Source organism: Vanessa atalanta, chromosome 16, assembly GCF_905147765.1.
Source record: "Vanessa atalanta chromosome 16, ilVanAtal1.2, whole genome shotgun sequence".
Taxonomy (NCBI): Eukaryota; Metazoa; Arthropoda; class Insecta; order Lepidoptera; family Nymphalidae; genus Vanessa; species Vanessa atalanta.
In genome coordinates this window covers 1945849-1973588 of record NC_061886.1, presented here as the reverse complement: position 1 = coordinate 1973588, position 27740 = coordinate 1945849, and the positions used below count along the sequence as shown (strand labels likewise).

General features: G+C 33.5%; 1 protein-coding gene across 2 annotated transcripts in view; it reads left to right on the top strand.

Annotated features, from left to right (window-relative positions):
* Positions 1-27740, top strand: part of LOC125069985 (GTP-binding protein rho1-like) — a 152352-nt gene that overhangs the window by 112679 nt on the left and 11933 nt on the right. For both annotated transcript variants that reach the window (XM_047679640.1, XM_047679639.1), the window contains one exon: positions 21895-21982. In XM_047679640.1, coding sequence (XP_047535596.1) covers positions 21895-21982 — 88 coding nt within the window. The remainder of the gene's footprint in view (positions 1-21894; positions 21983-27740) is intronic.

Below are 27740 nucleotides of genomic sequence, written 5' to 3'. Positions count from 1 at the left end.
GATATAAAAATATCAAGCTCTTATTGTGTAAACAGACATTTATAACAAGGTCTTCCTCGAAAACAAATTTTACTTAGTATCGAAACCAGGATAGATCTGCAAGCTAAAAGGTATCCCTTAAACCAGTGATGGGCAAAGTGCGGCCAGCGGGCCGGCCGGCGAATGTATTTAATTCGGCTCGCTGAGAGTCCATCGACATAGTTAGTATATGACTCGCTATAATTACGTTTTGATGGTCGAGAAGTATAAAGTATATTGTATGAGGCATAACCTATAGGTGAAGCTAAACTAGCCGCGTAGTTCAAGGGCTGCGTAATAGGGGGGGAGAGGCAAAGCGTGGAAATGAGAGGCTCAGGCATTACTGTAGGTGTAATGCTGTAATGTTTGTATAATATTATGATTAAAATCTTTAACAGAAAATGCATTTATCCTATAATTCTGGCCCCCCTCTAGAATAACTTAAACTTTTTGGCCCCTCATATAAAAAGTTTGCCCAACACTGCACTAAACAATTAAAAAAGGCCTTAATGTAAATAAAAGTGAATTTATTGAATATTAACGTTACATAAATATAAAACTTTTATTATTTCACTTCCAAAGCGTTTTCAATAAAAAAACAAGACGACATAATTCGAGTCAAAATCGATTTCGAATATTATTCGTAACTCGATAAAATTTGCTGATCGCCTGAAATATAATAAAATAAAAGTTTACACAACACGTCCTAAAACAACATCCTGTGGGTTGTTTGTTACCATACTTTGTGTAATCTATATGTAGAGGATAATGGATTCCACTAAGGGTTTAGTTATTTTTAATAGACTTTTGAATTTGGAAGTGTTGTAAAAAAAATAAAAACTTATTGTTTTCGGAATAATAATTAACTACAACTACTCATTATTCATTCATCTCTACAGAGAATAAAACAAATTCGCTTCCAGCTGTCAGTAAAATTAAATCTTTTAAACTACCTAAAGGCTTATAGCTCGGGTTTCATCAATAAACAGATTGATTCAAGTAGAAGGGTATAATATATACTAATTAAAGTTGTCAAAAAATCCAAAATTTTAAATTTCCTAGCCGGAAATAAACAAAATTGTTTCTTTTTTGTTTTTTCTTCTATCTAAAAGTTGTATACATATATATGTACCTATATACCCTTATTGTACCTATACTATGTAAGATAGCTAGTCAATTATATGTAGAAATTAAATATAATTACTTATTATATTAATAAACATATGTATATAAATAGATAAAGACAACAGCTCAGTGCATCTCTCTCTATCTCTATTCTATTTATTTCAAAATCTTGCTTAATAATCTTTTTTTAAATATATAATCAATAAAATTAAAATTACCATCTAAAATAAATATTAACATGTATGTCTGTATGTGTTTATGTGTGTATGTGTGTATGTGTGTGTATGTATATATGCACGTATACGTGATTAAGATAAAATATAACTCAAACCGTATATACTGTCATAAATTACATAGCGCTTTGACAAATCGGTTGTTTGAAGGGTGATTGCATACACACGTCCGCAGATTCGGTTTATGCGCCAACTACTGACATAATATAGTACTATCTTAAGATCTGTCAGTGCAATTAGTCAGTAAGTTTGGACATTTTTAACTACCCAATACGAGTAAACATATCGCAGGGTCGTTTTAAAAATGCCAATTTAAGGCATCAAAAATTTGGTACTGTTGTGTTCCGTTTTAAATTATGATGCGCCGTGATGTTTCTGTTGTTTAATGGTTGCGAGTTCAAACTCAGCAAAGCATCACTGAATTTCGATGTTCTTTATGTTTCTTTCATATCGTCCTCAGTGATGAAGAAAACATCACGAGGAAACCTGCATGTGTTTAATTGCAACCCGCATTAGAAAGGCGTCTTAGCTCCAAAACTCTAAGGGGGGGGGGGGGGGGTTAGACCAGTAGTGAGACCTTTACAATCTCTAACGTTACCTTAAAATTAGACTCATGCAGGTTGAATGCGTCTACTTGCGATTAAGCTCTGCCATGTGTATATACCAACCCTTATTGTGGCAGCGTGGTATAATCAGCTCTACCCGAAAACCTTTTCTTTAGACGAAGCCCTATATCTTATAATTTGTGACGTATTGATTGTGTAAGTAATGCCTTACGTTTATTAGTATCAATATCTATGGCGTCGATAATCACTTACCATCAGTTATAATCCGCGCATGATCAAAATAGGATCCGACGTTACGGAACTGAGACACGCGCGGCCCGGATATAGGTATCGTTGGCAAACCCGCGTCGATGACTCACGAAACGTTGTTACTTGTTCGGAAGATTTGGGAGATTTTTATTTCAGACATTTATAGACATTTTTTTTTTTATTTCTAGCTAGTAGTAGTAGTAACTACTTGTCAACCTCGGTTTCGCTCGGTTTGTTCGTCAAGTTTAAGACATAATAAGGAGACTATGTCCTTCCTTGGAGTTGAAGCTTGCTTCATACCAAATGTCATCCAAATCAGTTTAGTGGTTTGGCAGAAAGACAGAGTTACTTTCGTATTTAGAATATTAATATTTAATTTAGTGATAAGATTTTTATGACATACAGACACCTACATAAACATCTTCACAGACCCAATCTGCTAAAATTGTATTACATTTTTGGCTCAGATTTTTTTCACAAACGCATGTTACAATCGTTAGGTAGTCTACCTGTCATTAGAGACATGACGAGAACTGTCATTTACGATATACTTTTAAAAAGTTCCGTCGCATCGAGAATCGATAAAAAACACAATATCGTCTAATAAAATTTTAAATCGATATTCCTTCGTCTTTGATCATTTTATAATAAAACAACTCACATTACCTTAACTTCCATTATATTAAAACCACTCGATATATATATTACTTATAACTTTATCAGCAAAGTCAGCAAATATCCGTCCTTCCTAATTTGTCCTCCATCTTTTTCTCCAGTTAAAAATTCCCGCGCTTCTCCGTGCCAGGCAGTACCAGCTCGCCTCGCCACGCCACGAGACGGAAAAGGCGGGAGTGCCACAACACGGTGTCGTAAACCGAATCAATGATCATACTCCATACATGTTATTTCAATTAAAAAAAAAAAATCGTATTTAAAAGTCAAAGCAGTACTAAATATTATTATTTCAATTAAAATTATATAAGTATATTTAAAAAATCATGACACTAACTTCTAGTATTTGCTTTACGATAGATTTAAATATCATTTGAAAATTGACAATTATTATTAAAACTGCATCTATGTACATATATCACTCTGTCAGTTGATGTTATGTCTAAAACACTGGCAGCGAAGTTGATCCAGCCCGTGTCACTTCAAATCACAATCTTTCACCCGTAATAGAAAAATAGTCGTCACAGGTCTGAACTAAACGCTGTATTAATTTGAAATTTAATTTCATTTATTTTCATCTCTTAATTAACATACGTGTATATGTAGATTTACACAATTTTAACATATTTCGACAACCCGTTCTTATATCAGCGGAGTGAATGATTTCTAAAACAAAATGGCCGAGAGCGAGTGAATGATTACAGCCATGTATTGCGAACGTGATTTGATTGATGAATGCGCGTCGCTCTTCATTCTCCGCTGGGGTATTTGTTTAGTGCGTTTGATCGACGCTTTTGTCAAATATCGAAAAAAAAAAAACTATCGTGGATAGCGAATATTCATTTTGTAAAACTGAAACTTTATCAGAAATATCCATCGCTAGTATAAAGAATATTTAAAAAATGTGAAAAGTTTTTCTATTTTTATATTACACACGTGGCCTAAACCACGCCTAAAACGAACATTAATTAAAATTATGTCAAATAGTTACGTCAAATATCGGCATAGGTCAATGACCGTTTTGACATCTGCGATCCATTTATCGTAACTGTAATTGTTTCTGTCTAATTGTCACTGTTGGTAGCACATTGAAAGCAATTTACAGCGAAATAATATATGGTTAATTGTGTGCGAAATGTTTTGTCCACCATTTTCAACCTAAACTTTTTTTCAATATTTATGAACGGGTAATTTGGCTACGTTGGTGGCCAAAATGGCCACCAGAGTCTATAGCCATTGACACCGTATGAAATTTTAAACATTCCTTGCATCTCCAATGCGGCCACCAACCTTTGTAAATTGGATGTGAGCCTTGAGCCTTTATACCAAAATATTGCTGCGTGGGGGTAAAAAACACCAGTAGGTAACCTAGACAGAATTTCGTGCACAAATCTGTTTTCTTTCACTTAGTACGCACTACAATCTGAAGCTCATGTTCTATTAAAATAAGTGTTTCTCGTACCGACAAGGCTTAGAGAAAATATTATATATGTTATTGAACCTCGACTTAATAAAGCATTTTCTCCGAACACTACGACAAGAAGTTGCAAGATATTAAGGAGAATCAGGGAATAAACAAGAGTAATCCAACTCAGTGACTTCTAGTCACGAACGTTTTGTTCTACAAGTTATTGAAATTATTAAATCATATTTACTATAAATATAAACTGTATTACGCTTAAAAAAAAAATAATAAAAGTCAAGTCGTCCTTTTGATCGTACGATTTATTATTAAATTAATTTAAAATATTATTTACTTTTAATTAATTTTATTTAGATTCAAATCGAACTTTGCTCTGTCTCGTCTAGCTTGTTTTATTTTTGTTGTTGTTGTTTTATGTTTTACAACATTTTAACAGTTAAACATTTTATATTGATATAGACCCTATGTAATTACAGCACAAGGGACTTAGCATCTTGATCTCAAGGTTGGAGGTACATTGGCGGTGTAAGGGATGCCAATGTCTAGCTGCCGTTTTTTTATTATATAGGTAGGTGGACGAGCCAATGGGCCACTTGATGGTAAGAGGTCACTGTAAGAAATAATAACCATTCCTTACATCGCCAATATGCCACCAAAATTGGGAACTAACGATGTTATGTCCCTTGTGCCTATAGTTACACTGACTCACTCGCCATTTTAACAACACTGGGTACTGTTTAGCGGTAGAATATCTGATGTGTGGATGGTGCCTACGTAGACGGGCTAGCACGAAGCCCTACAACCAAGTATTATTAACCATTTACCAGTCTGCTTATTTGAAATCAACAACAATAGAGGTGTCTTGGGACACCCGGTTGGTACCAAGAAGGTTTCGCTTATTATGTATCTATTAAATAACAGATACGATAAAATGAATTAATAAGGTTTGATAATTTTTAAATAACAAGACAAAAAATATGGAACTGTTATTATAAATCTCGTGTAAGTTAAAACATGAACTAAAAATAAGTTTAAATAATATTTAGAATTTAGAGTTTGAAAGGAGGTTGTATGGAGGGATCATAACGTTTTCACCTTAGGTTTACGATTTCAGCCAGTTCAGTCTACTGTAAGCCGCGTAAAAGAATTTAATTCATTGCAAATCTTAAAAGTGTTTTTATAGAACTATTGAACTAGTAATCCCTTAAGTAATACAATGTTCGTGTATCAGTTTTATTGTCAGCGGTTACCAAACCGATGATGAAATGATAGTAAAAAATCTCCTAAAGCTACATATAAATATTATATACGACATATTACATATTTTTTATATGTAAAAAAATGACAGTTACATATATTCTAAATTGTTCATAACGATTTTTCGTTAATTCAAAAAACACACGAAAATATTCCCGTTTTGTGTTATTATATATTTATTAATAAACATTTATTTAAAATTAAATTTTCTTTCGCAATCAAACGCGCAATTCTTTTGCGACCGCGTTAATCGTAATTTTCAACGATGCTAAAAGGTATTGAAAGATTTTATGTAACGCGAAAAAGGATGAATGCTTTTCTATATGTACACATTTTATATTTACTTTTTCAAATAAGAATTTTTCAAAGGAGCTTACTATATTAACGTAATTGCCCGCCAGACGAGGAGACGTCTTAAAATATTATAATATTAAAAATCTCTTTTCACTTGTGTATAAATTAATTAAATGTGGAATTCTATGAATTCGTTTTTTCTCTCAGAATGTTTGTTTTGTCGACGGTGCTTAATATTACATGTTGTAGATATAAAAAAAGCTAACTTAACTTACTTCTTTAAGCAGATGCTGTATGTAAAATAACAAATATGTTTTTTAGTTAACTAGTGTACATCAAACTGACATGTGTATCCGGTAGGATTTCTTCTACCATATGCAGGTTTCCTCACGATCTTTACCTTCACCGCTGAGAACGAGATAAATTATAAACACAAATTAAGCACATGAAAATTCAGTGGTCCTTGCGCAGGTTTGAACTCAGTGTCATCGTTTAATATTAACGTCTTCTAAGGGCTGGAACATCGCGTCAACTTTTAACGAATTAGTAACTCGTCTAAAATGAATCGATTAATCACGATTTTGTTAAATAATATGACAAAGTTTGGTCATGATTAACATTGTCAAGCGGGACTACCTAACTTTACAGGTAATATTATAATGCGTATGTGTGAGTGTGGTCACAGGTTCAATGTTTCTTTCCGGCGGGAAATGGGACGGCGGGACGTTTACGTGAATCCCGAGGGACGAAAGTATAAGCAGAGGTAATTTTCAGACTCCAGACCCTTGAAGAGATAGTTTGGACTACATTCCATTACACTGTTCCAATGCGAGCTGGTGGATATACATGTGTCCGAATTTTATAAGACACATACGGGTAGCACTTTCATGCCCGGGCTCGAATTTTAAACCCAAAAATTTCAGATATTCGGGTTCACATTCAGGATAGCCACTAGGCCACCTCGGGTATATATATTATACTACAAATTAAAATGGTTACAATATTGCGTGATTATTGGCGACTTTCTTAATTATCACTTCGTTAGTTAAATAGCAAATTAACGTCTAATGGCCTTAACTTTTGAAATCATATACAAATTCCTCACAAACAAAATTGGTTGAAGTTCCTAGCGTTGAGATCAAATACTTTGTCCCCTCGATGAGAACTGTTCGTTCTTAATTAAGTATTTAGTGCAAACTTGAAAATGAAATCCATTCGTAGTAACTTTTACGATTTTCGATATACATATATATACTTATTTATTTTTGTGTATTGTATTTAATATTATAAAAAGGTTTAATGTTATAGATAATATATTTTGGTTTTTTACTGCTAGCAACATTGGTCGTTGAAATCCTAACATACTATATTTATTTATTTGCTTTTATAATCTAATAGCAATTAAGTGCTTATAAAATATACAATTGAAGCCACAAATCAATTATTCGACCACAAATTATATTGTAACGGATGACCGCTATGAAGCTAAACTATTGTTCTAATACACGATCTCTGAACTATTTTGACAACATATGTGCCGTGACATTCTTTATTTTTAAAATGTTGCCATCTCTTTCTCTGCGAAAAACCATAATTATTCCTGTAATTTATAACAAGTAAGCTTGTGTAAGCCGAAATGGCCGAGTGGTTAGCGTGCATCTTAACCGATGATTGCGGGTTCAAACCCAGGCAAGCACCACTGAATTTTCATTTGCTTGATTGGTGTTTCTAACTCATCTCGTGCTCATCGGTGGTACATTAATAGACTCACTTAAGCAATCAGATACTCAAGCAAAACTAGTTCGGAATGTAGATTCTACCGAAAAGAATCAGCGAGAATATCAGTAGTTTCTTTTTAACAATCATATTCGTCTCGTGACTGTAAAATGATATATTAAGATAATCCCAAGGTCATTTGGGCTTAAATACAAAATTTGCCGCTAGTCAATTCATCAACTTATTCACGCCACGTACAGAAATAGAGTCAAGTGATCTCTCTGCCCATCTTGAAGACACGCCCACGCCATTTTTCTGATGCTTTCTTGAACTTAGCTATCAGAAATTACTAAATCCAATTACAATCTTAAGCTACGATTATAATTTATAAAAAGTACGTAATTTACGCGTAATTTTTCATCAAAAAATAATCTACTTAAAAAAATCATAATATTTTGGCAAGACTTATTCGATTTTCTAACCCTATAAATATTGACCTTCATATTACGAGGCATAGGTATAGGCAGGTCGATTCAATTAATTTGAGAAGCACGACTTAACGAGTCTCGTTAATAATAACAATCCAACAAAGGTGTAACGTTAATTAATTTTCACAGAACTTCTCAAATCATAAGAAATACACGACAATTTGATATTAAATTAAAATTGTAGTAATTTATTACCCTGAATTTAGTTGCTAATTGCTGGAGGGTTAGAGTTTATTTATAGTTGTAAGTATTTACTATTCAAATCATGATTTATGGTGCAGCTGAAACTTATAGATTACATCAAACACAAGTATATAGTCAAAAGTGTCTGAGTGAGACAGACCTTTGTCGAATTTTATGTTATATGATGTTCATCTTTATGGTACATTGCTATTAAAGTAAAGTAACCATTATTTACAACTGGTTGCCTCTGAAAACTTTTAAACATAGTCGCGACACATTGCTCAAGTAAAAAAGTTTAGTTAAAGCCGGTGAAGAACCCACAGGATGCAGGTTCAAACTCCTTTTACGTCGTATGTATACTTATATGGGGAAACAAACAGCAATACACGTAGTATTGCTGTTTGTTTCCGTGTCGGAAAGAAGTACAGAACAGGATCAATAGATTTGCAGCATTGGCATATTTCAAACTTTAGGCTGCTACTTAGAATTTACCAAGCAGAAAAACTCCATAACTTTTTACCGTCCAACCCGAAGAATTTGCTGAAGATTGTATTTACAAACTTATAAGCCGTCATTAAAACCTCATTTTCCAATTAGACAGGTCGGCGTTCAAGCTTTCTTCCTTTCCACTGACGAAAAAAAACGACACACCTTCACTTTTTTCTTAATTGAAAATAATAAATAGAATAAAATAATTATTATGTATTTAGTTGATAAAATGTCTCATCTGTTTTTAGAGTACAGGGTTTTAACTATGATTTGTAAATTGTTCTCATAACATTATTTCTTATCTTAGTTTGAAGAATTCTAAGATTTACGTTAAGATTATTTTGAAGAAAAACAAAAAAAGATTACTATTATTATTATAAATCAGTTCGCTCATAATATTTTCAAGTACAAGTAATATGTTTTACACTCGATATACTTCGTACTCCTTCAGAATAAACATATGAGTAAGAAATAAGATATTCCGAATGAAAATACTGTTAAAATACGACGTCAAAAATCCAAGAATGTGTTACGAATTCAAAAACGACGCATATAAATGGCGTTTCAATATGGCTGAGAAGTAGCAAGACTTGTCTGTGCTCAATGCGAGAAAATAACGCTGTATCTTTCATATTATATACTAGTTTTCTTTTGTGTCTTCGTTCGCGTTCTCTTTTAATTTGTTGATATTCGCGACAACTATTGTAAAATGGTTGCCCTAATTCCGAATCATTTGCAGCTGTGCGAAGACCGACTCATTAAAGTTCACAAGATACTGGTACTTGTTATAGGAACGCATACAGAAAACAAATATCTACACACTCATTCACTAAGTCTCTTTAGTAATAGCTAATCAGCTAAAATTTTATATTTAGCTGTCCCCGGAGATTTATCCGCAGTTATTTCAGTATGAAACTTTGGGAGTCTTATTGTTACTGAAATCAAATAAAATATTATTGCTGGATTATCGATTCAACAGATTCAAATTTTATCTATTACTAACAAACAAATATTTATTCATAAATTTTTATCCCGAAAAAATATACATAATAGCTGCATATGTATACTTTAACGGGGCAAAAGGCGCGGGCGGAAACTAGTTAGAAATATTCATACCAAAAGATCAAACTAAATGTAACATCCCAAACAGACACACGATTAAAGATGCGTGTACAAATTCAACAAATTAACATTCACTTGAAAAATGCGGAGAGTAAATGTGTAGTTACTGCTTTATGTCGCAGTTTATTCAAGTACCCCATTATCAAACCAAATGAACGCCATATTGAAACATAAAAAGGCTCAGTTCTCGCAAAATCAGTCCAATACTCGTTCAATGGCAAAAACGCTAATCACCTTATGGTAACGTTAACAAAACGCTTATAATCTTTCACACAATTACCATCTCTAAATGTATTGTTATACGGTCCGTTTTCTATTGCACATTTACAAGAAGTTTGCAGATGAACCTTTTATCGATAAAAGACTTAAAGATATCGAGTTAAGGTCTTAAATAGGAAAGCAGCGGTTAAGAATAACTCTGATAATACGTTCTGAAGTAGGATTTCGTTGAAATGTTTGCTAAGGCAATGAACACACGCCATAATAAGATTATTGATGGTCCATACAGGATCTCGTACTCTATTAATGAAATAACATATGTTTGTGTTAGTTAAGGCTCCTGTAATTAACTTTTTCTAATGAAGATTATTTTCGTATCGTAATTGTTCTGATATTGTAAAGCGATAAGTTTCGTTAAAACTACGAATCTGATTCATGTGAACATTTTTATTTTTTGACTTTTAATTTCAAAATGGATATACATAGTCATAGTACGTTAATATGTAAGATATTTTTTTATTTATGTATTTTATACAAATATATAGTTTATAGATCAACTAAAATTATTAACAATTAATTATTTAACCCACAATTGGTATTAAGAAAATGAACAGGAAACCATCATAAAATAACGTATAAAAATTAATTTCTCCCACATGTATTTCATACAACTTATATAGTGATACATATGGTGGTAGGGCTTTAGGCAAACCTGTCTGAATGGGTATTATTCACTTATCAGATATTCGCCAAACAGCGATACGTAGTATTTTATAGTTCCGGTTTGAAGGGTAAGTCCGTGTAACTAAAGGGACATAGTACATCACAGCTCCTAAGGTTGGTGGAGCATTGGCAAACCAAACATTGGTAAATACGGTGCCAATGTCTAAAGGCATTGGTAACCACTCACCATTACGTGGTTAGCTCGTCCGCTGACCAATATAAATATATTCATGAAAATAATAGATCAAAAATTCTAATTAATAGGAGCCATAATTCCCACAGCAATTGGACACTAATTATAGTCATACTTAGATTTTTTTTTTATGGCATTGGTTGGCGGACGAGCATATGGGCCACCTGATGGTAAGTGGTCACCATTGCCCATAGACAAAGGCGCTGTAAGAAATATTAACCATTCCTTACATCACCTATGCACCACCAACTTTGGGAACTAAGATGTTATGTCCCTTGTGCCTGTGATTACACTGGCTCACTCACCCTTCTAACCGGAACACAACAATACAGAGTACTGTTATTTGGCGGTTGAATATCTGATGAGTGGGTGGTACCTACCCAGACGGGCTTGCACAAAGCCCTACCACCAAGGAACATCATACTTAGATACAGTTCATTTATCAACACTCATATAAAAATTACCGATTTAAAAACGACAATATTACTGTTCACAGATAAAACCGGAAGATGGTTTATGTTTCAAGGGAATCAAAAATCTGTCTTCGTGTACAGTAAAGCCTCTAAAGCTCCGAGCAACGATTCGTAAATAAATCCCTAAGGAAATTAAATTGTTCTCTATATGAAGTTCCCTCAAATTTCTTTCCATAAATGTAATTGCATTATTGAGGGTATTAAGGAAGATTAAATGGCGGACTATAATTGTGATGTTACGTCACCACTAATTAGCTCAATTTTTTTTTTTATTAAACTTACTAGTATAATTTGAATAGGAATTTTTGGAAGTATTTGGGTATTCTCATATCAACAATGCGCCACCAACCTTTGAAACTTAGATCTCCCATGTACCCGTTGTTACTATTAGTAAAATTCACATCAAGTACGAAAACTTTTCACATAATAAAGCGAATAATATTTTAGTACATCATCCATCCATCAATATTACTAAAATTCGTCAAAGGCAGTAAATATTTTTGTACAAAAACCATTAATCAATCAACGAGTCTGTCCAGACTAACAATTTTCCAAGTAAATTAAAAAAAAAATGTCTTAATTTTTATCTGTGGTCCATTTCATATTCTGTAAAGGTGAGTCAATAAAATACGTGGATTAAACGGTGAATACCAAGTGGCTTTATAATTACTATTTTAATTGGAGTATTTATACTGCACGTTCAAGTTCCTTTCGTGGTGTAAAAAATATAACGAAAAGAATTAATTTTTACTATTATGTTATTTATGTTCTTAATTTAAAATAAGCTTGGTAATTTGTGCAACATTTTTTTTATACGGACAAAGGTATTGTGTTCTTCAGCCAAATATTACTACTGTCTTCAAAATTCCTATCTATTGTAATATCGTATCTTTTATGAGTGCAAAATTAAACAGAAGATTTCTGTTGTGTCTGTATAATACGTTTTTGTTCTTTTAAGTAAAAAAAAGACATATCTGTGGAATGGTGTCATTATGATAATTATACCTAATTAGTGTGTCGGAAACCTTTGTGTTGCACTAAAGTTACTAATCAGTGTACTCAGACGTTCCTTAAAATACAGGGAATCTTTGTTTTTGAAAAGTGCCGCTATTTTTTTTAGAAATTAAGGTATATGTTTAGGATACGTAACGATTAATTCTGCCAAATATTTTATTATATTTAAATCTGGCTCGACACATACATATATGTATGCTTGTTAGCTACCGGGTACTGTACATTATTTTATTTTAATTATATTATTATTTCACTGTAATGTATTCATATATTACGTTTATATCTGCCTTGTACACCCCTACCTCTTTCTAGATCTGTTTATTTCCTCTACCCTAAGGTTACCTGGAAGAGATCACTGTTCAGCGATAAGGCCGCCTCTTGTGCATCAACCATCTTCAACTTTATGTTTACTGGTGTACACTAAAGATTATTTTGATTTGATTTGATCGACTAAATAACATCCAGTCAATGACCAACTTGAAGACAAATTATTGCTGGATATATGAGGTATTAATAAATGTTGAAGTACCCGTGACTATGGGCAGTAGTGACAACTTACCATCAGGTGGCAACCTACATTGGCACATTTGTCAGTCTAAGAAACAGTTTCTTTCCTCCGTATGTAATTAAACTTTTATCCACGTAAATAGTTTGTTTAATAACTAAGTCTGTGTTATTATACTCGTGCGATTTATTATTTTAGGTGCATATTGCGATTGTATAATTTATTACGGTAAATACTTGGTATCGGGATAGCTAGAATAGTGGAAAAATTATCTTCAACTTATGTAAATGACGTATTATATGGAGTATAGTTATAATAACTTTTTTTTTGTGACATAGAATCTTATATATTAGGTCTTGACATTAGTTCGTAACCTTGCAAGGTTTCAAATGATACCCGATGACATTTAATTTAGTATGATAATTTTTTGATGTAGCTCTCGACGGTAACATAGTGACTTCTGGTTGCAAGCGAATATTTATGTATATATATATTTATTAAATAATACAATTCTGTAAAATTACAACTCAAAAGTACTTGAATAAACTTTATTTTGATTTTATAACGTTCATCAATTAATAAATTTAATATTTGTTTAAAAACCAAATAAATAAGACATTCGTAACATAAAAGTTTGTATACAACTGTGGATACTATATATAATTATATATATATCTGTTGGGAGTCTCGTAAATGGAACGCTAATACACATTAATAATGGAATACATGAATAAATCTTACTAAGAATTGCCTAATGGACTAAATCACTGGGAGATATCCTAGATAACAAGCGAAATGACATTTACATCGAGAAAGTATAAAAATATACATTTGCGTGTGAGTTCTCTGTTATTAATACTAACCACACGCGATGTTTATAATCTCTTACGGAAATTAGGTCAGATTTCGTCTACATTAACCGCCTGTAAATTTCCCACAGCTGGGCTAAGGCCCCCTCGCCCATTGAGGAGAAGGTTTGGAGCATATTCCACCACGCTGTTCCAATGCGGGTACACATGTGGCAGAATTTCGTTGAAATTAGACACATGCAGGTTTTACTTAAGATATTTTCCTTCACCGCCGAACACGAGATGAATTATTAAAACAAATAAAGCACATGAAAATTCAGAGGTGCTTGCCCGGGTTTGAACCCGTAATCTTGACTCAATTTTCGTCTATATTTATAAATTTGATTAGTAATGTTTTGTGTAAGTAAGAATTGTATTATAATATATCCATAATAATTTTATAACTGCGAAAGTAGCTGTCTGTTACCTCTTCACGCTTGATCCACTAAACTGATTTAGATGAATTTTGGTATGGAGTAAGTTTGAGTCACGGGACATGAGCAAACAATCCATCTCTCAAGGGCCTTAAGTGGGAGGTGGTAACTGAATAACTTACATACAACAAAATTAAATGAAAACGATCTTCGAAGTAACCAAAATTATGTTACATGTATAAAATATACCCTAAATATTTATATATATTGTATGTTTCGTAGCTGATGTTTAACTATGACTAAATTTCGAACGTCGAAAACCGCAGACAATATAAATTATATCAAATTCAACATTTCTATTTAAAATTTGAATTATTATATTTTCATGAAACATTGTGTTTGCAAAATTAATTTTTGAAAATCAGTCGCTATTAGAAATATTAACCATTCCTCCCATCGCCAATGCGCTCACAACCTTGGGAACAAAGATATTATGTCCCTTGTGCCTGTAATTACACTGGCTCACTCACCGTTCATACCGGCACAACAATACTAAGTATTGCTGCGGTGTAATAACTGCTTAAACTATCATGTAGATATATATGATTTGAGGAACAATAGAGCAGTAGATGGAGCTTAAAAATCCAGCGTTGTTTCTTATGAAATTCTGCCATAGGTATACTTACCATCTTTTGCAAGCCTTGTGGGATACCATTCAAAACTTCTTATCAGGAATCAAGATAGGCCTAGCAAGACATTTGAGATCTATAACATACATAAACATAAGCAGCCCGTAAATGTCCCACTGCTGGGATAAAGGCCTCCTCTCCCTTTGAGGAGAAGGTTTGGAGCATATTCCACCACGCTGCTCCAATGCGGGTTGGCGGAATACACATGTGGCTGAATTTCGTTGAAATTAGACACATACAGGTTTCCTCACGATGTTTTCCTTCACCGCCGAGCACGAGATGAATTATAAACACAAATTAAGCACATGAAATTGCAGTGGTGCCTGCCTGGGTTTGAACCCGAAATCATCGGTTAAGATGCACGCGTTCTAACCACTGGGCCATCTCGGCTCTATTTGATTTGAGATCTGTCGCTGATTAATGATCTCTATTAAAACTAAGTAAACTTATCGATATATCGGATCAAACCACCATTTTCAATAGAAAGTATTCGGCTTTGGAAACATCTGAAACATACACGTGTTTCGATGTCGGGTCGGAAAAAATGAATTGTTTGTACGTCTGTGCTCTTTATTAAAGTGCACGTGGAGACTGGAATTTAACTTCAGAGCGCTTTAATTAAATTAAGTAATGTACCGTGTTCATAAGTATATAAGAAACTATTTATTTCAAGTATTTTTTTTATTTGTTTACCAGAAATGTCTGGAGAAAGAAAACAGCGTAAGGAAACCTGTATACCTATATCGAATAATGAAACTCCAAATATGCTGCTTATTTACAACTTGGTGGAATTAGCTCGAAAACCTATTCTTGTTATATATATTTTTTTTATCTTAAAATAATACTCTGTGAAAATAAATATAAAAAAAACATGTCCATAAAAACATCCATATTAACTCTAAGGGTGGTGGTATTTTTTCTACAAATTGGAATGTATCCAAAACGGAAATTTACAATCCGAAACAATAAAATATTTTTCCAAATCGATTCATAAATTAATAGGCAACAAACATAAAAAAATACCACGTTATTGTTAACCTCATTCCATTTTGAAGTCATTTAAAAAGAGAGGGCTTTCCCAAACTTGGGACATTTATAATCTGAGAACCATTTGAATTTCGTTACGAAAGACAAACTTAAACTTGATAACCGTCATACCGTATAAAATATATCAAAGGAATAAATAAATATTCTTTAACAGCGAATTGTGCAAATCGTCTACTGCCTCTAATCCTATATTTTCGAATAGTGATTCTACTTCAGTAACAGATCATTTATGAGTTACGAGTAACTTACTTAAGAACCGTTTTTTCATTGGGATTTTTAATGACACGTCGCAAACAATTACTTCTATGGTCTACTAAGTCTTCTTCTCCGTGTTTTAGGAGAATGTTTAGAGCTATTTCATCACGCTGCTCCATATTGGCGAATACACGTGAATGATTATTTCATAATACACATGCAGATTTACTCACGATTTTTTTCTTCACCGCTAAACTAATCTCAAATTAAATACATGTTTTTTTTTGGTAACAACCCAGGGTTAATTCAGGTATTCTAAACATATCGGGGAGGAGGAAGCAACGTTATGCACACCTACTCTCGCCTAAATAGGTGCAACAAGGACTAGGCGAGTTCGCAGTACCCTGGGAATTTCCCGTGGCACCCGCCGAAAAGAAAGAGAGGGTACCGAGGAGTTTTTAGTGGGTATTCTGGTCTACTAGGGCACGCTAGGCGTCCCCCCCCCCACTTAATGTGGGGGAAACGCGTAATGCGTTTTCTCAGCGAGAAAAAAAAGAGGTGATTCTAACCACTGGACCATCTCATGTGTAACTCCCTTATAATTTATTAACAAACGAAAGAACCCACTTGATATTCTAATAATCAAATTACCTTACATTTGGGTAATTAAAATTTGTTATTCCATTTCGTGAACTGTTAATATTTAAGCAAGAATTTTCTCGATTGTTCTACAAATGTAATTTAGTTCGGAACATCGTTTAACAAATTACGTTTCGCGCCAGAATCTTAAATATTTAATTATACATGCTTGCTGCGCTCACTTCGTTTGGACATACTCCTTGCTTAGATACTCCTTTGCTAATATTATAATAATTATTCGGGATGAAATTAATCCTAAATTTTTACCTTAGCTTAAATATTACATCCGCACTTATTAAATTATATGTAATAGTTTTCGTATAATATATTATTACAAATATATACAGTATATCAACGGTCTAACGTTTTGCAGGGAAGTGTCGGACTATCGAAATTGTCGGATTATAGAGTACCCTACTGCCTAAGAGTAAGACCACCAATAGTCCGGAATTTTTTGATAAAAGAGTACCTACCTTGTAACCCAACAAATTACATATCCAATGATAAGATTCTATATGTTATACTATATTATATAAGTTTAAAGATAATATAAGTGATAGCTATGATAACACGTGTAGTCAAATTCAAACTAAACAATCAAAACAAAAGCGCGTCGAGCACAATACTGGTGGCGCACAGGTTGAAACCTGCTCAATCGTGCATTATCTTCATAAGCGAAGATTGTCAAAAAAATATTCAATAATAATAGACGTGTTGGATGGCACGCTACTCCGAGGTCCCAGGTTTGATTCCCGGCCGAGTCGATGTAGAAAAGATCATTAGTTTTCTATGTTGTCTTGGATCTGGGTGTTTGTGGTACCGTCGTTACTTCTGATTTTGATCTGATCAGAGTAATGTATGTGATGTTGTCCAATGATTGATATTTGATTAATTTAATTTAATGTTCTCTTACAACATGGCGTATGTTGTATATTCCTTTTGCACACTTATAAATGTTTTTTTCCTACAATTCAATACGATTGGCTTAGTAGATAATTAGCTTTTAGCATTGCATTCGCCTTCTGCACGATTTTGCTTGTTCAATTAAGTATCAACAATATATTAACAGAAAAAAACGAGCGGCTTCGTGTGACACCCGAAACGAAGTTGCTTTCGCTATTAAATAAAAGAAAATGACAATTTTTAACAGCCTGTAAATTTCCCATTGCTGAGCTAAGGCCTCCTCTCCCTTTTAAGAAGGTTTGGAGCATATTCTACCACGGTGCTCCAACGTGGGTGGATACACATGTGGCAGAATTTCGTTGAAATTAGACACATGCAGGTTTCATGCAGGAATTATAAGCACAAATTAAGCACATGAAAATTCCGTTAAGTTGCACGCGTTCTAACCACCGGGCCATCTCGGCTCGGAATTAAAACAACAACAAAAAATAATTTTAAATAAACAAATATAAGCCGTATATAATAAAAAGACACCGAAAGAAAGAGAGGCCTAACATTTTTTGACGATTTCTGCTTGTTCACTATACTGTAAGCCGCGTTTCGTAAAGAACTTCGTTCCAATACAGTATTAATTGTAAGTAAGTAAAATTTCGTTCATAATACTCCTCATTGCAATGTATATACAAAACAATTGAATTTCGTATTGTCTGGACGAGGACGTCGCTTACTGAATACTTAATACCCGTGGGTACGACGTCTGATAATTAAAATCACACCACGAGTTAAACAAAACATAAAATATATCATATGTGCTGTGTATATTACAGACTTCTTTGTTATTTTAATGGTCACTTGCTATATTCAAGAAAATAGACGTTTTGTTTACGGATGGTGGAATTTGAATTAAAGACTATTTATTATTGATTTGTGTATCAAATAGCTATATAAAGGTGTGTATCAGACACATTCACATGAATTAATATTCATTTCTATGACGAATACCAATAAGCAACGCCGTTGGATCGTTTCACTTATTAATTCATTTCTCTTTTGTTTTTTTTTGTTAAACTCGTACCTTTGCAAAATAGCAAAAGGAACCGTCTGATACCACCTTAATTGGATTACGTTACGTCAGGTAAAGATAAGACGACAGATACTATTTTCAAAACAATAATGTATTAAAGAGCCGCTAATAAAACGAATCATTATTCTAGCTGAGGCTGGGCTTAAGCTAAAGTTAACCCAGCTGTGATATATTAAGACTACTATACCAACAGGTTACTTTACTAACTTTGAATATCATGTTCAGAGACACTTGTCACGATATCAACTGCTTTACCTGTAATCCAAAGTTGGGGAATGTAATACTGCTAAGTTCTAAAATCTGAAAACGGAGAATTGTTTAAAAAAAAACTTGTTGACGTCTTCAATGGAATCCAAATGTTTGAACCCCGAATTCATTAGATCGCCGTGCTATTAAAGTAGTATATAATTAATAATTATTTAAATTCAACTTTACAAAAGTTTTTTGCCCATTGAAAATAAAAGGCACTTAAAAAAAGATTTAAGGACTTACGGATGAACGAAATTCAAAGATATTGTTTATCTTACTTCCCAGTAACTGAACCCATTATGGCGTTAAATGTGCTCTCATTGATCACAAAACGCGCTACCTGCCTGTGGGAACATCCTTTACAAATGTTAACATTTTGAAGACTCGCATCCCTTGTTTTTATGCACTTGTATTTAAAAGCATTTACAAGTGTTAAACGAATTTTGGTAGAGAAATTCATGACATACAACATTTGATTTTAATTTGTTTTGACAAATTTTTGTAACATAATTTAAATGATTTTGAAATAAATTATATTTAACAAGTAAGTACATTATAAGTTTATATTTATTTCCTTATAGAATAACGGATACTCTCTATATTTGAACCGTCAGTTTTGAGCAACGTTACGATAATCTCTTTGGAGTTATACTCTAATTATTTTAGGACACTAAAAAAAAAATTCACTTATCGAACACAATATAAACAAACATCTCACCATATAAAAAAATTAGATATAAAAATATACCCATTACACGGACCACCCACTATTATAGTGGTCATTGTACACCCACAACCGCACGACTGCACACTGTGTGCAAACGAAATATTAAATAGGAATAACATTGAATTTAATAGCTAATATAACAAAGAAAGTAGCTTATTGCTCATTGGTTTGATGGCTTATAATGCTTTAGATCCCTTTGTCCTTGATTCAACTCAGAATTCAATTAAAGATTGGGTTTTCTGTCCAAAAACTAAACTTTGGCGATTTCTTGTGTGTAAGCCCGACAATTTCCAGCGCAATAAATAAGCAAGAATTTTAGCAGCTGTGTTTGTTTTTTCAATATAAGCATTTTGTACAGCTATTTTACCCGATCACCGATGTGTCACGAGGTTTAATTAAAAAAGTAAACATCAGAAGCCGCAAGCAGCAATTAATTTCTATAAAGTTTTCAAACTCAGTTACAAAAGGTAATTACGTTTTCACGAACACGACATGAACATCAGACGCAAAAAAAAAACCTTGAACACTCCGATTCATTTTAAGCTACTGAACCAATCGTCTGTGTGTGTTCTGTTCTATAAATATATGCTCATTTGGTATTCTCACTGCATTTTTTAAAAGCTCCACAGTAATCTTCTTTTGTATAAAAATATATTAAAAATTCCTTTTGCCTCAAAAGGCGAGATGGCCGAAAAATAAATGATTTCTCTGACTCTTACTCTACTGAACATCATGTTCAAGCCCTGAAAAGAGCTCCTTGGAGGGTCACAGGTGCGTTATATCAAAACGATCTAGCAGCCTCTGCTATCCGTGACCAGAATCCGGCCTTCACAGTGTTTCCAGTGAATCTCACTTAACCTAGTCCTTCCCCTTGGAACCGGATACCTATGTTGAAACACGTTCAAATCTGAGCAAGCTCCAATTATAATAAATGTGATTCATCTCTTGCTTATGTGTCGAATTAAATGTGACATTATATCCACCATCCCGGAGTGGAGAAGCATGGCATGGTGAGCCCAAGATCTTCTCGACTTACCTTATTCGGTTAACATTGGAGGTTACTCTATCGCTATCGATCGCATCTTGACCAATAAGACAAGTTATATTTTTTTTTAATTCCCATGACACAGAAAATTCTACCGTCAATTGCTATCATGATTTGTACATCATTATTTTTATATAATTTTATATTTACTTACTTGGTAGAACTTTGTGCAAGCCCGTCTAGGTAGGTGACTCTCACCAGATATTCTTCCGCCAAAAGAACAAGACTTAGTATTGTTTTGTTCTGGTTAGAAGGGCGAGTTTAACTTCAGGTGCAAGGGACGTAGTAGCATCTTAGTTCCCATGGTTGGTGGAACATTGGCGATGTAAGGTATGATTACATGATATATATTTCTACTAACCATCAGATGGCCAATTGGCCTGCCCCCATTATTTTTCTATATCTATGTAAATTGCGTATAATAAAAAGATAAATTTAGAGTATCCAAAAAATTTGATTGAATTGATGAAATTCGTAAAAAAAACCCTATACCACCAAACGAGCAGGTTCACGTTTATGAGCTTCCCAACACCCAACAGCCAGTTTTCAAATATTTTCGTTGAACGTTTCGTTCCAATATGGAAATACGGTTTTATTTAAACCCCAATTACAGTAAAATCCCAAACTCCTCCGAAACGATAACTGCACCTCGCCAAAGTTTTCATAGGTGGTTGAGTTTGAACTATACTAATACATGTTTGTGTCTTTGTTTGGTTGAACGCGCTAATCACTGATCCGATTTAAAAATTCTTTTTATGTTAGATAGCCCAATTATCGAGAAAGGCTATAGGCTATATACTTTCACACTACAACCGACAGGCGCTTAATCATATCTGATAAAATCTGTAATATAGCCGAGCTAACTCGGGACGCAGCTAGTATTTAATAAAAGTATGGAAAAAATCATTACATACTTCAAAGCCGTGGTAAAAAGGAGTAGAAGTTTGGTAATAATCGATACAGTAATATTTATTATAATAACATTTATTTCTATATAATAATGTAGTTGATTGTATGTATGTAATGTAGTTGAAAATCTAATTTGTAAAATTTGCGAATCGAGACAAAACATTTCTACATATGAAAAAAACAATGTGAACAAGAGAGACGAATATATTTTTCTTTGTTACAGGCATACACACCGACAGGCTTCGAGAAATATGCCTACACCAGTCCAGTAGCCGATTATAGAGTCAATTTCTCAGTTTGGGACACTTCAGGTAAATTAACTTAATTGTATATTATGTAACAAAGTGTAATAAGAGAGCCGAGATGGCCCAGTTGTTAGAACGCGTGCATCTTAACCGATGATTTCGGGTCGACCCAAGCACGCACCACTGAATTTTCATGTGCTTAATTTGTGTTTATAATTCATCTCGTACTCGGCGGTGAAGGAAAACATCGTGAGGAAACCTGCATGTGTCTAATTTCAACGACATTCTGCCACATGTGTATACCGCCAACCCGCATTGGAGCAGCGTGATGGAATATGCTCCAAACCTTCTCCTCAAAGGGAGAGGTCTTTAGCCCAGCAGTGGGAAAATTTATGGGATGCTAATGCTAATAAAAAAAAAATGTGATATTTTGAGTTAACGTCCAAATGGATAAAACATATCAATCTTAAACAAATATCATTAAATAAATATCACTGACACAGGCACTTAATACTAATTCTCATTAGCTTATTTTTTTTACGTTTAGCGTTGAAGGAATCAAGATATTCTCCCAAATACTCGTATATATCTATCAAACAGTTCTGGTAGATTCGAATTTATTAAGATGTTTACACAGCAGATATCTACTTCTATACTTCTATACTCATCACAAAAACATCTCAATGTCGTCATCAAATGTAAAAGTATTAAAAAAAAAATTACATAAAATTTTATCGTACTTGGATAATATTTTGTTATAGAAATATAGACACGCCACGACACAAGATCGTATATATATGTGACATCGCTATGTTAATCATTCTAAAGTTAGTGAATTTTCAAATAGATATACAATCGATAAACGGCTTTAAAGCACACACAGGACCATAATACAAACATTTCTCACATAGACTTGTATATAAAAAAATTATATATAATTATATTTCTTGGTAGGGTTTTGTGCAAGCCCGTCTGGGTAGGTACCACCCACTCATCAGATATTCTACCGCCAAACAGCAGTACTCAGTGTTGTTGTGTTCCAGTTTGAAGGGTGAATGAGCCAGTGTAACTAAAGGCACAAGGGACGTAACATCTTGGTTCCCAAGGTTAGTGTCATATTGGTCATGTAAGGAATTTTTAATATTTCTTACAACGCCATTGTTTATGGGTAGTGGTGACCACTTACCATCAGATGGTCCATATGCTCGTCCGCCTAACGATATGATGTAAGAATAAAATGTAAGAACAGAAATATATTTTTAATTTATGTAACAAACTCCTATGTCATATAAATAAAGAAGTTCAAACAAGCATGTATTCAAAGTTACGATGTCGTCTCATTATTTAAATATTTGACTTTTAAGCAAAACAAGCATGTCGGACCGTCTATCATACATAAAACAGTCGCTATCTCGCAAACACACGCATCCAGCGATGAAACCGCTGAAACTGTAATGCGGTGACAAACGACTATTTGCATACGATGTGTACCATATTACCATTAAAAGTTTTAAAACTGGCTTTAAAGTTACGAACTCATTAATCTTCTCTTTCTGACATCAGTTATTTGATATTTGAAAGAAGAAGACAAAACATAGACCTAGTGCACATGAGCGTGCAAATATACTCGCAGGTACTCTCACATTTTTCTCATTCTTTGACGACGTTCACACATCGCTTCTGACGGCGGACACGAAGTCAACAGCTTCTGGTATCGTCTTAGAATGCATGGTCACAGAAGGCATTCTAAGATCTTTTCATGACACTTAAACAGCAGGTCTTCCCTTTTCATGATTCTCTCAGTAAACGCCGACCCGATAACACTGGCAAGGCCAGTAGACCGAACTGTATTTCACAATACAGAACAAAAATAGACCCAATCAACTCTGCTCTGCTCCAGTGGAGATAATAGCAATGCTCACCCTGTGACTTTTTTATTATAAGTAAAATTGCAGAGTTCAGCTTAGAGAGAGAATTTATAGGCATTTTTAACTCATTATTTCACAAAATTAAAACGTAAAGTTACCGGTTTAAGAAGTACATTCTACCGAAAAGAAAACCGGTAACGAATTCAGAAGAAACTCTTTAATAATTAATTATTTATTGTAGTCCAATTAACAAAACTTATTGCACACGTAATGTATGGTTTAAATTAGTGAAATGTACAAAGTTGGATTAAGTTGAACAGACGGCCTTATCACTAAAGCAGCGATCTCTTCCAGGCAACCTTTGGGCAGACGACCGGTTTTGAAATATGTGGGTAGGGGACTGAATATGCAAATATTAATTTAACAAATAATACATTAATTACAGGAGTACATTATTTAAATACGTTTTTATATTCACTATGAAGATCAATGAGTATTTCATCGCCTTTTTATCATCTATTAGTTATTGCCTGCGGCTGCACTCGCGTTTTAGAGGACACTCGTCAGATAAGCCTCGGTCGTCTGCGAAAATAAAGCCCATGTCCTTACTTGGATTTCAAGCTTGTTTGGCCATCAAAGGGCAACAAATATATAGATATCATTTTTATCGAATAATATTGATTAAATTTAAATGGCTTTTTTATAAAAACTCTTAAACTTAGTAAGTATTAAATTAAAATCGTCTTTAGGGAATTCTAATAGATAATTAATTAAACATCTTACCGCGAAGGATTAATTAACTTTACGTCGGAAACTTTGTGTAACAAACTTATCTTCGCTCCTCGTTATGAAGGAATGTTTGTCTCGGTTCCTTTCACAATTGTCAAAAGTATTCAAGACTGTATTCAAGTAGTTGCTCAATTGATCCTTTAATTAGTCAAATTATATTGTTTTATACTTATATGGTTCGAAATTATTGAGATTTAATTTTGTTCTTCTAGATTTTTGGAGCGAATTTCTTTTACGCGGCTTACAATAGAACTGGCAGAATTCGTTAAGTAATAGTAAGCTGTTTTGCTCCCAACATGCGACCTCTCTCTCTTTCTCGTTTTCTTTCTTTCTATCATAAACGGTTTAAAATTAACATTATTTAAACTACTATTTGTTAGTGTTTAAAATCACCGGGATTTTTTAATAATAATTTTATTTCTTGTCATTTAGCTTACTCTTAAACGTTGTTATTTTTTTTGACTGTCTCTTATTTAATACCTAATATTACACAACACGTCTCTTTCTTTAAAATTATGCTACTTGTCATGAGGCCACTGTGGGTGGGGCACGTAAGGGATCAAGTAGACAAACATCCTAAGAATGGCTCTCGTGTGTACGCACCTCGTATCATCATCGCTCTTATAACATTTTCGGAATAGACATGACGCTATGTAGATCGCGTACAGACGTCACGTCACCTTTCCGACGGCGAAGATGGTGTGAGTGTTATATCTGTATCGGTCTCGTACGTCATCATCACGTGTATTACCTTAAATTTTGATCTGTCTAATCTCAGCTGTTGCCTTTATTGTTGGAAATATACTTCCTCGTCGTATCGGACACCCAAAAGTTTCCAATGAACTAATAAAAAAGTAAAAATTAATCTCTATTTCTCTTTGTCACTATAACTTGAACGGCTTCACCGATTTTATTCGTCTTTTACTTAAAGTTTTTTTTTTTAATATTTTGTAAACGGAACGAAAATTTAAGAAAAAATCGCAGACAATTGATAATATTCATTGAATTTAAGAACTTTAATGACGTATAAGCTCTATGCCACGCATTAAAAAGCATTATAATGAACTTTATGTTTTTTTTTTTTTAAGTATTCGAAGTAAATACTGATTTCTAAGTCAGAATTACGTCTGTCAGGTCAGCCAGTATTATATAGTTTTAACAAGATTTGATTATTATTTACTTATCAATTCCATCTTCAAACATAAATTATTTGTTGTATTTAGTGTCGAGTCTGACTCCAGAATTTGCACCAGATCGACAGTTTAAGGAATAAAATGTACACGTAATTCCTAATAATCCTATTTTGCCGATATAGGCATGAAGTTTAGTACAAAGAGTGGGGATAACAATAGCTCAAGGGGTCAGGGTTATACCTTCGACATAGCTATCGCTAATCAGTTCGTATGCCGTTGAACTATTTACAAAAAAATCTTACCAGTCCTTGGCCCTTTTAACTATTGCCCGTACCTTTACTTACACATTAAAAATAAAGCATCAATACAAACATTATTGTATTCAGCTGTACCATCATTACAACTTTACTAAATCCGTAAATACATATAAACAAAACATCCGGGTTTCTTAACCTATTTGTTTATTTTATTATAAACACTGGCCAGTGTAGCTATTCTGTAATAACAAACTCGAAGCTCACCGCGGAACACGATCGCGCAATGACAGACAATGATATGAAAACGTAGGCTATCCTTACTAATATAAAGGGGAAAGTTTCTATAAGTTGATGTTTGTCACTCTTACACGCAAAACTACAGAATGAATTTGAATTAAACTTCAAAATAATGCAGCTATACAATAAAATAACACATGCTATAATTAATAAATATATTGTCTTAATAATACCAGACAACCCCTAAAACGCTAGCAAACGGCGAAATCTAGTAATAAATAATTATTCTTTACACTTAAAGGATAATCTCATAAAGCATAAAAAATAAATTATACAAATATCTTCTCGCCTTATGCATCAATACCTTGGAGTGTGATATTAAAAAAAAAAAAGAGCGCACGATCGCCTGTCACAGTGGCTCGGGTTTACATTTTGGCGCGAAGTCTGATTGCTTCAGACATACTATTTCGTTACTAATTATTTTTCAGTAAAAGCTATTAATTATTTATATCGTTACGGATCGGATCGGTTACAATATATATATCTGGCATAAGGCTTTTTAAATTTTGCAACACACAATTAAATATTGCTGGAAACAAAATGTCATTTAAATTAATCAAATACATTTCATTTCTGAATATTCTTCATTTCAACAAAACATATTTTATTATTTATTCATTTTAAATACTTTGCATCTTCAAAAACTTATATAATTTATTTGTATGGAAGCAATAGGCGCACGGGCACATAAGCCACCTATTGGTCAGTGGCCATCATCGTCCATGGACATTGGCGCTGCAAGACATTTTAACCATACATCACCAATACGCCACCAACATTGGCTAAGATGTTATGTCTCATGTGCCCGTTATATTGGCTTATTCACCCTTTAAACTAGAACGAGAGAATACTATTACTCTTTGACGCTATAACATATAATGAGTAGCCTACACAGACGGATCTGGACAAAGCCCTACCATCGAATAAACTCTATACCAAGAACCAAACAGTTGTTATAAATATTAGTTTTTAGACAATGTACGTTCGTTCGACATATTTTAAAGCTTATTCATTACGCGGTATTGTTTCCATGTTCCAATAACGTTGTAATATTTTTCATAACCCCGGGGAAATCCCTTCAGTGCCCGACTTAAATGTATACTATATGTTAAACCTATATGTGTTATTAATATAATAACATTCAACAACGTCTATCCCGTGGGAATCGGGACTATGTACCGCCGTAAAATTGTAAACACCGTTACATAAAAATCTATCTCGCGAGATTGTAAATTCAACTTAGAAAAATAATCTCGTTTGTTAAATTTTAACTTTTTTTCGTGGAACTTTATTAATTCCGTCTATACTATGAATTTCTACAGTTTTAATTATAAATTCCCTTATTTAACCTCCTAATGTAAATGGTTGTCAGGTATTAAGTATAAAAAACCCTTTGTCCTTTCTTGGCGTTCAAGATTGCTTCATACCGAATGCCATCAAATTCGGTTCAGGGTATAAAGAACCTTAAAAGAGCAACGGA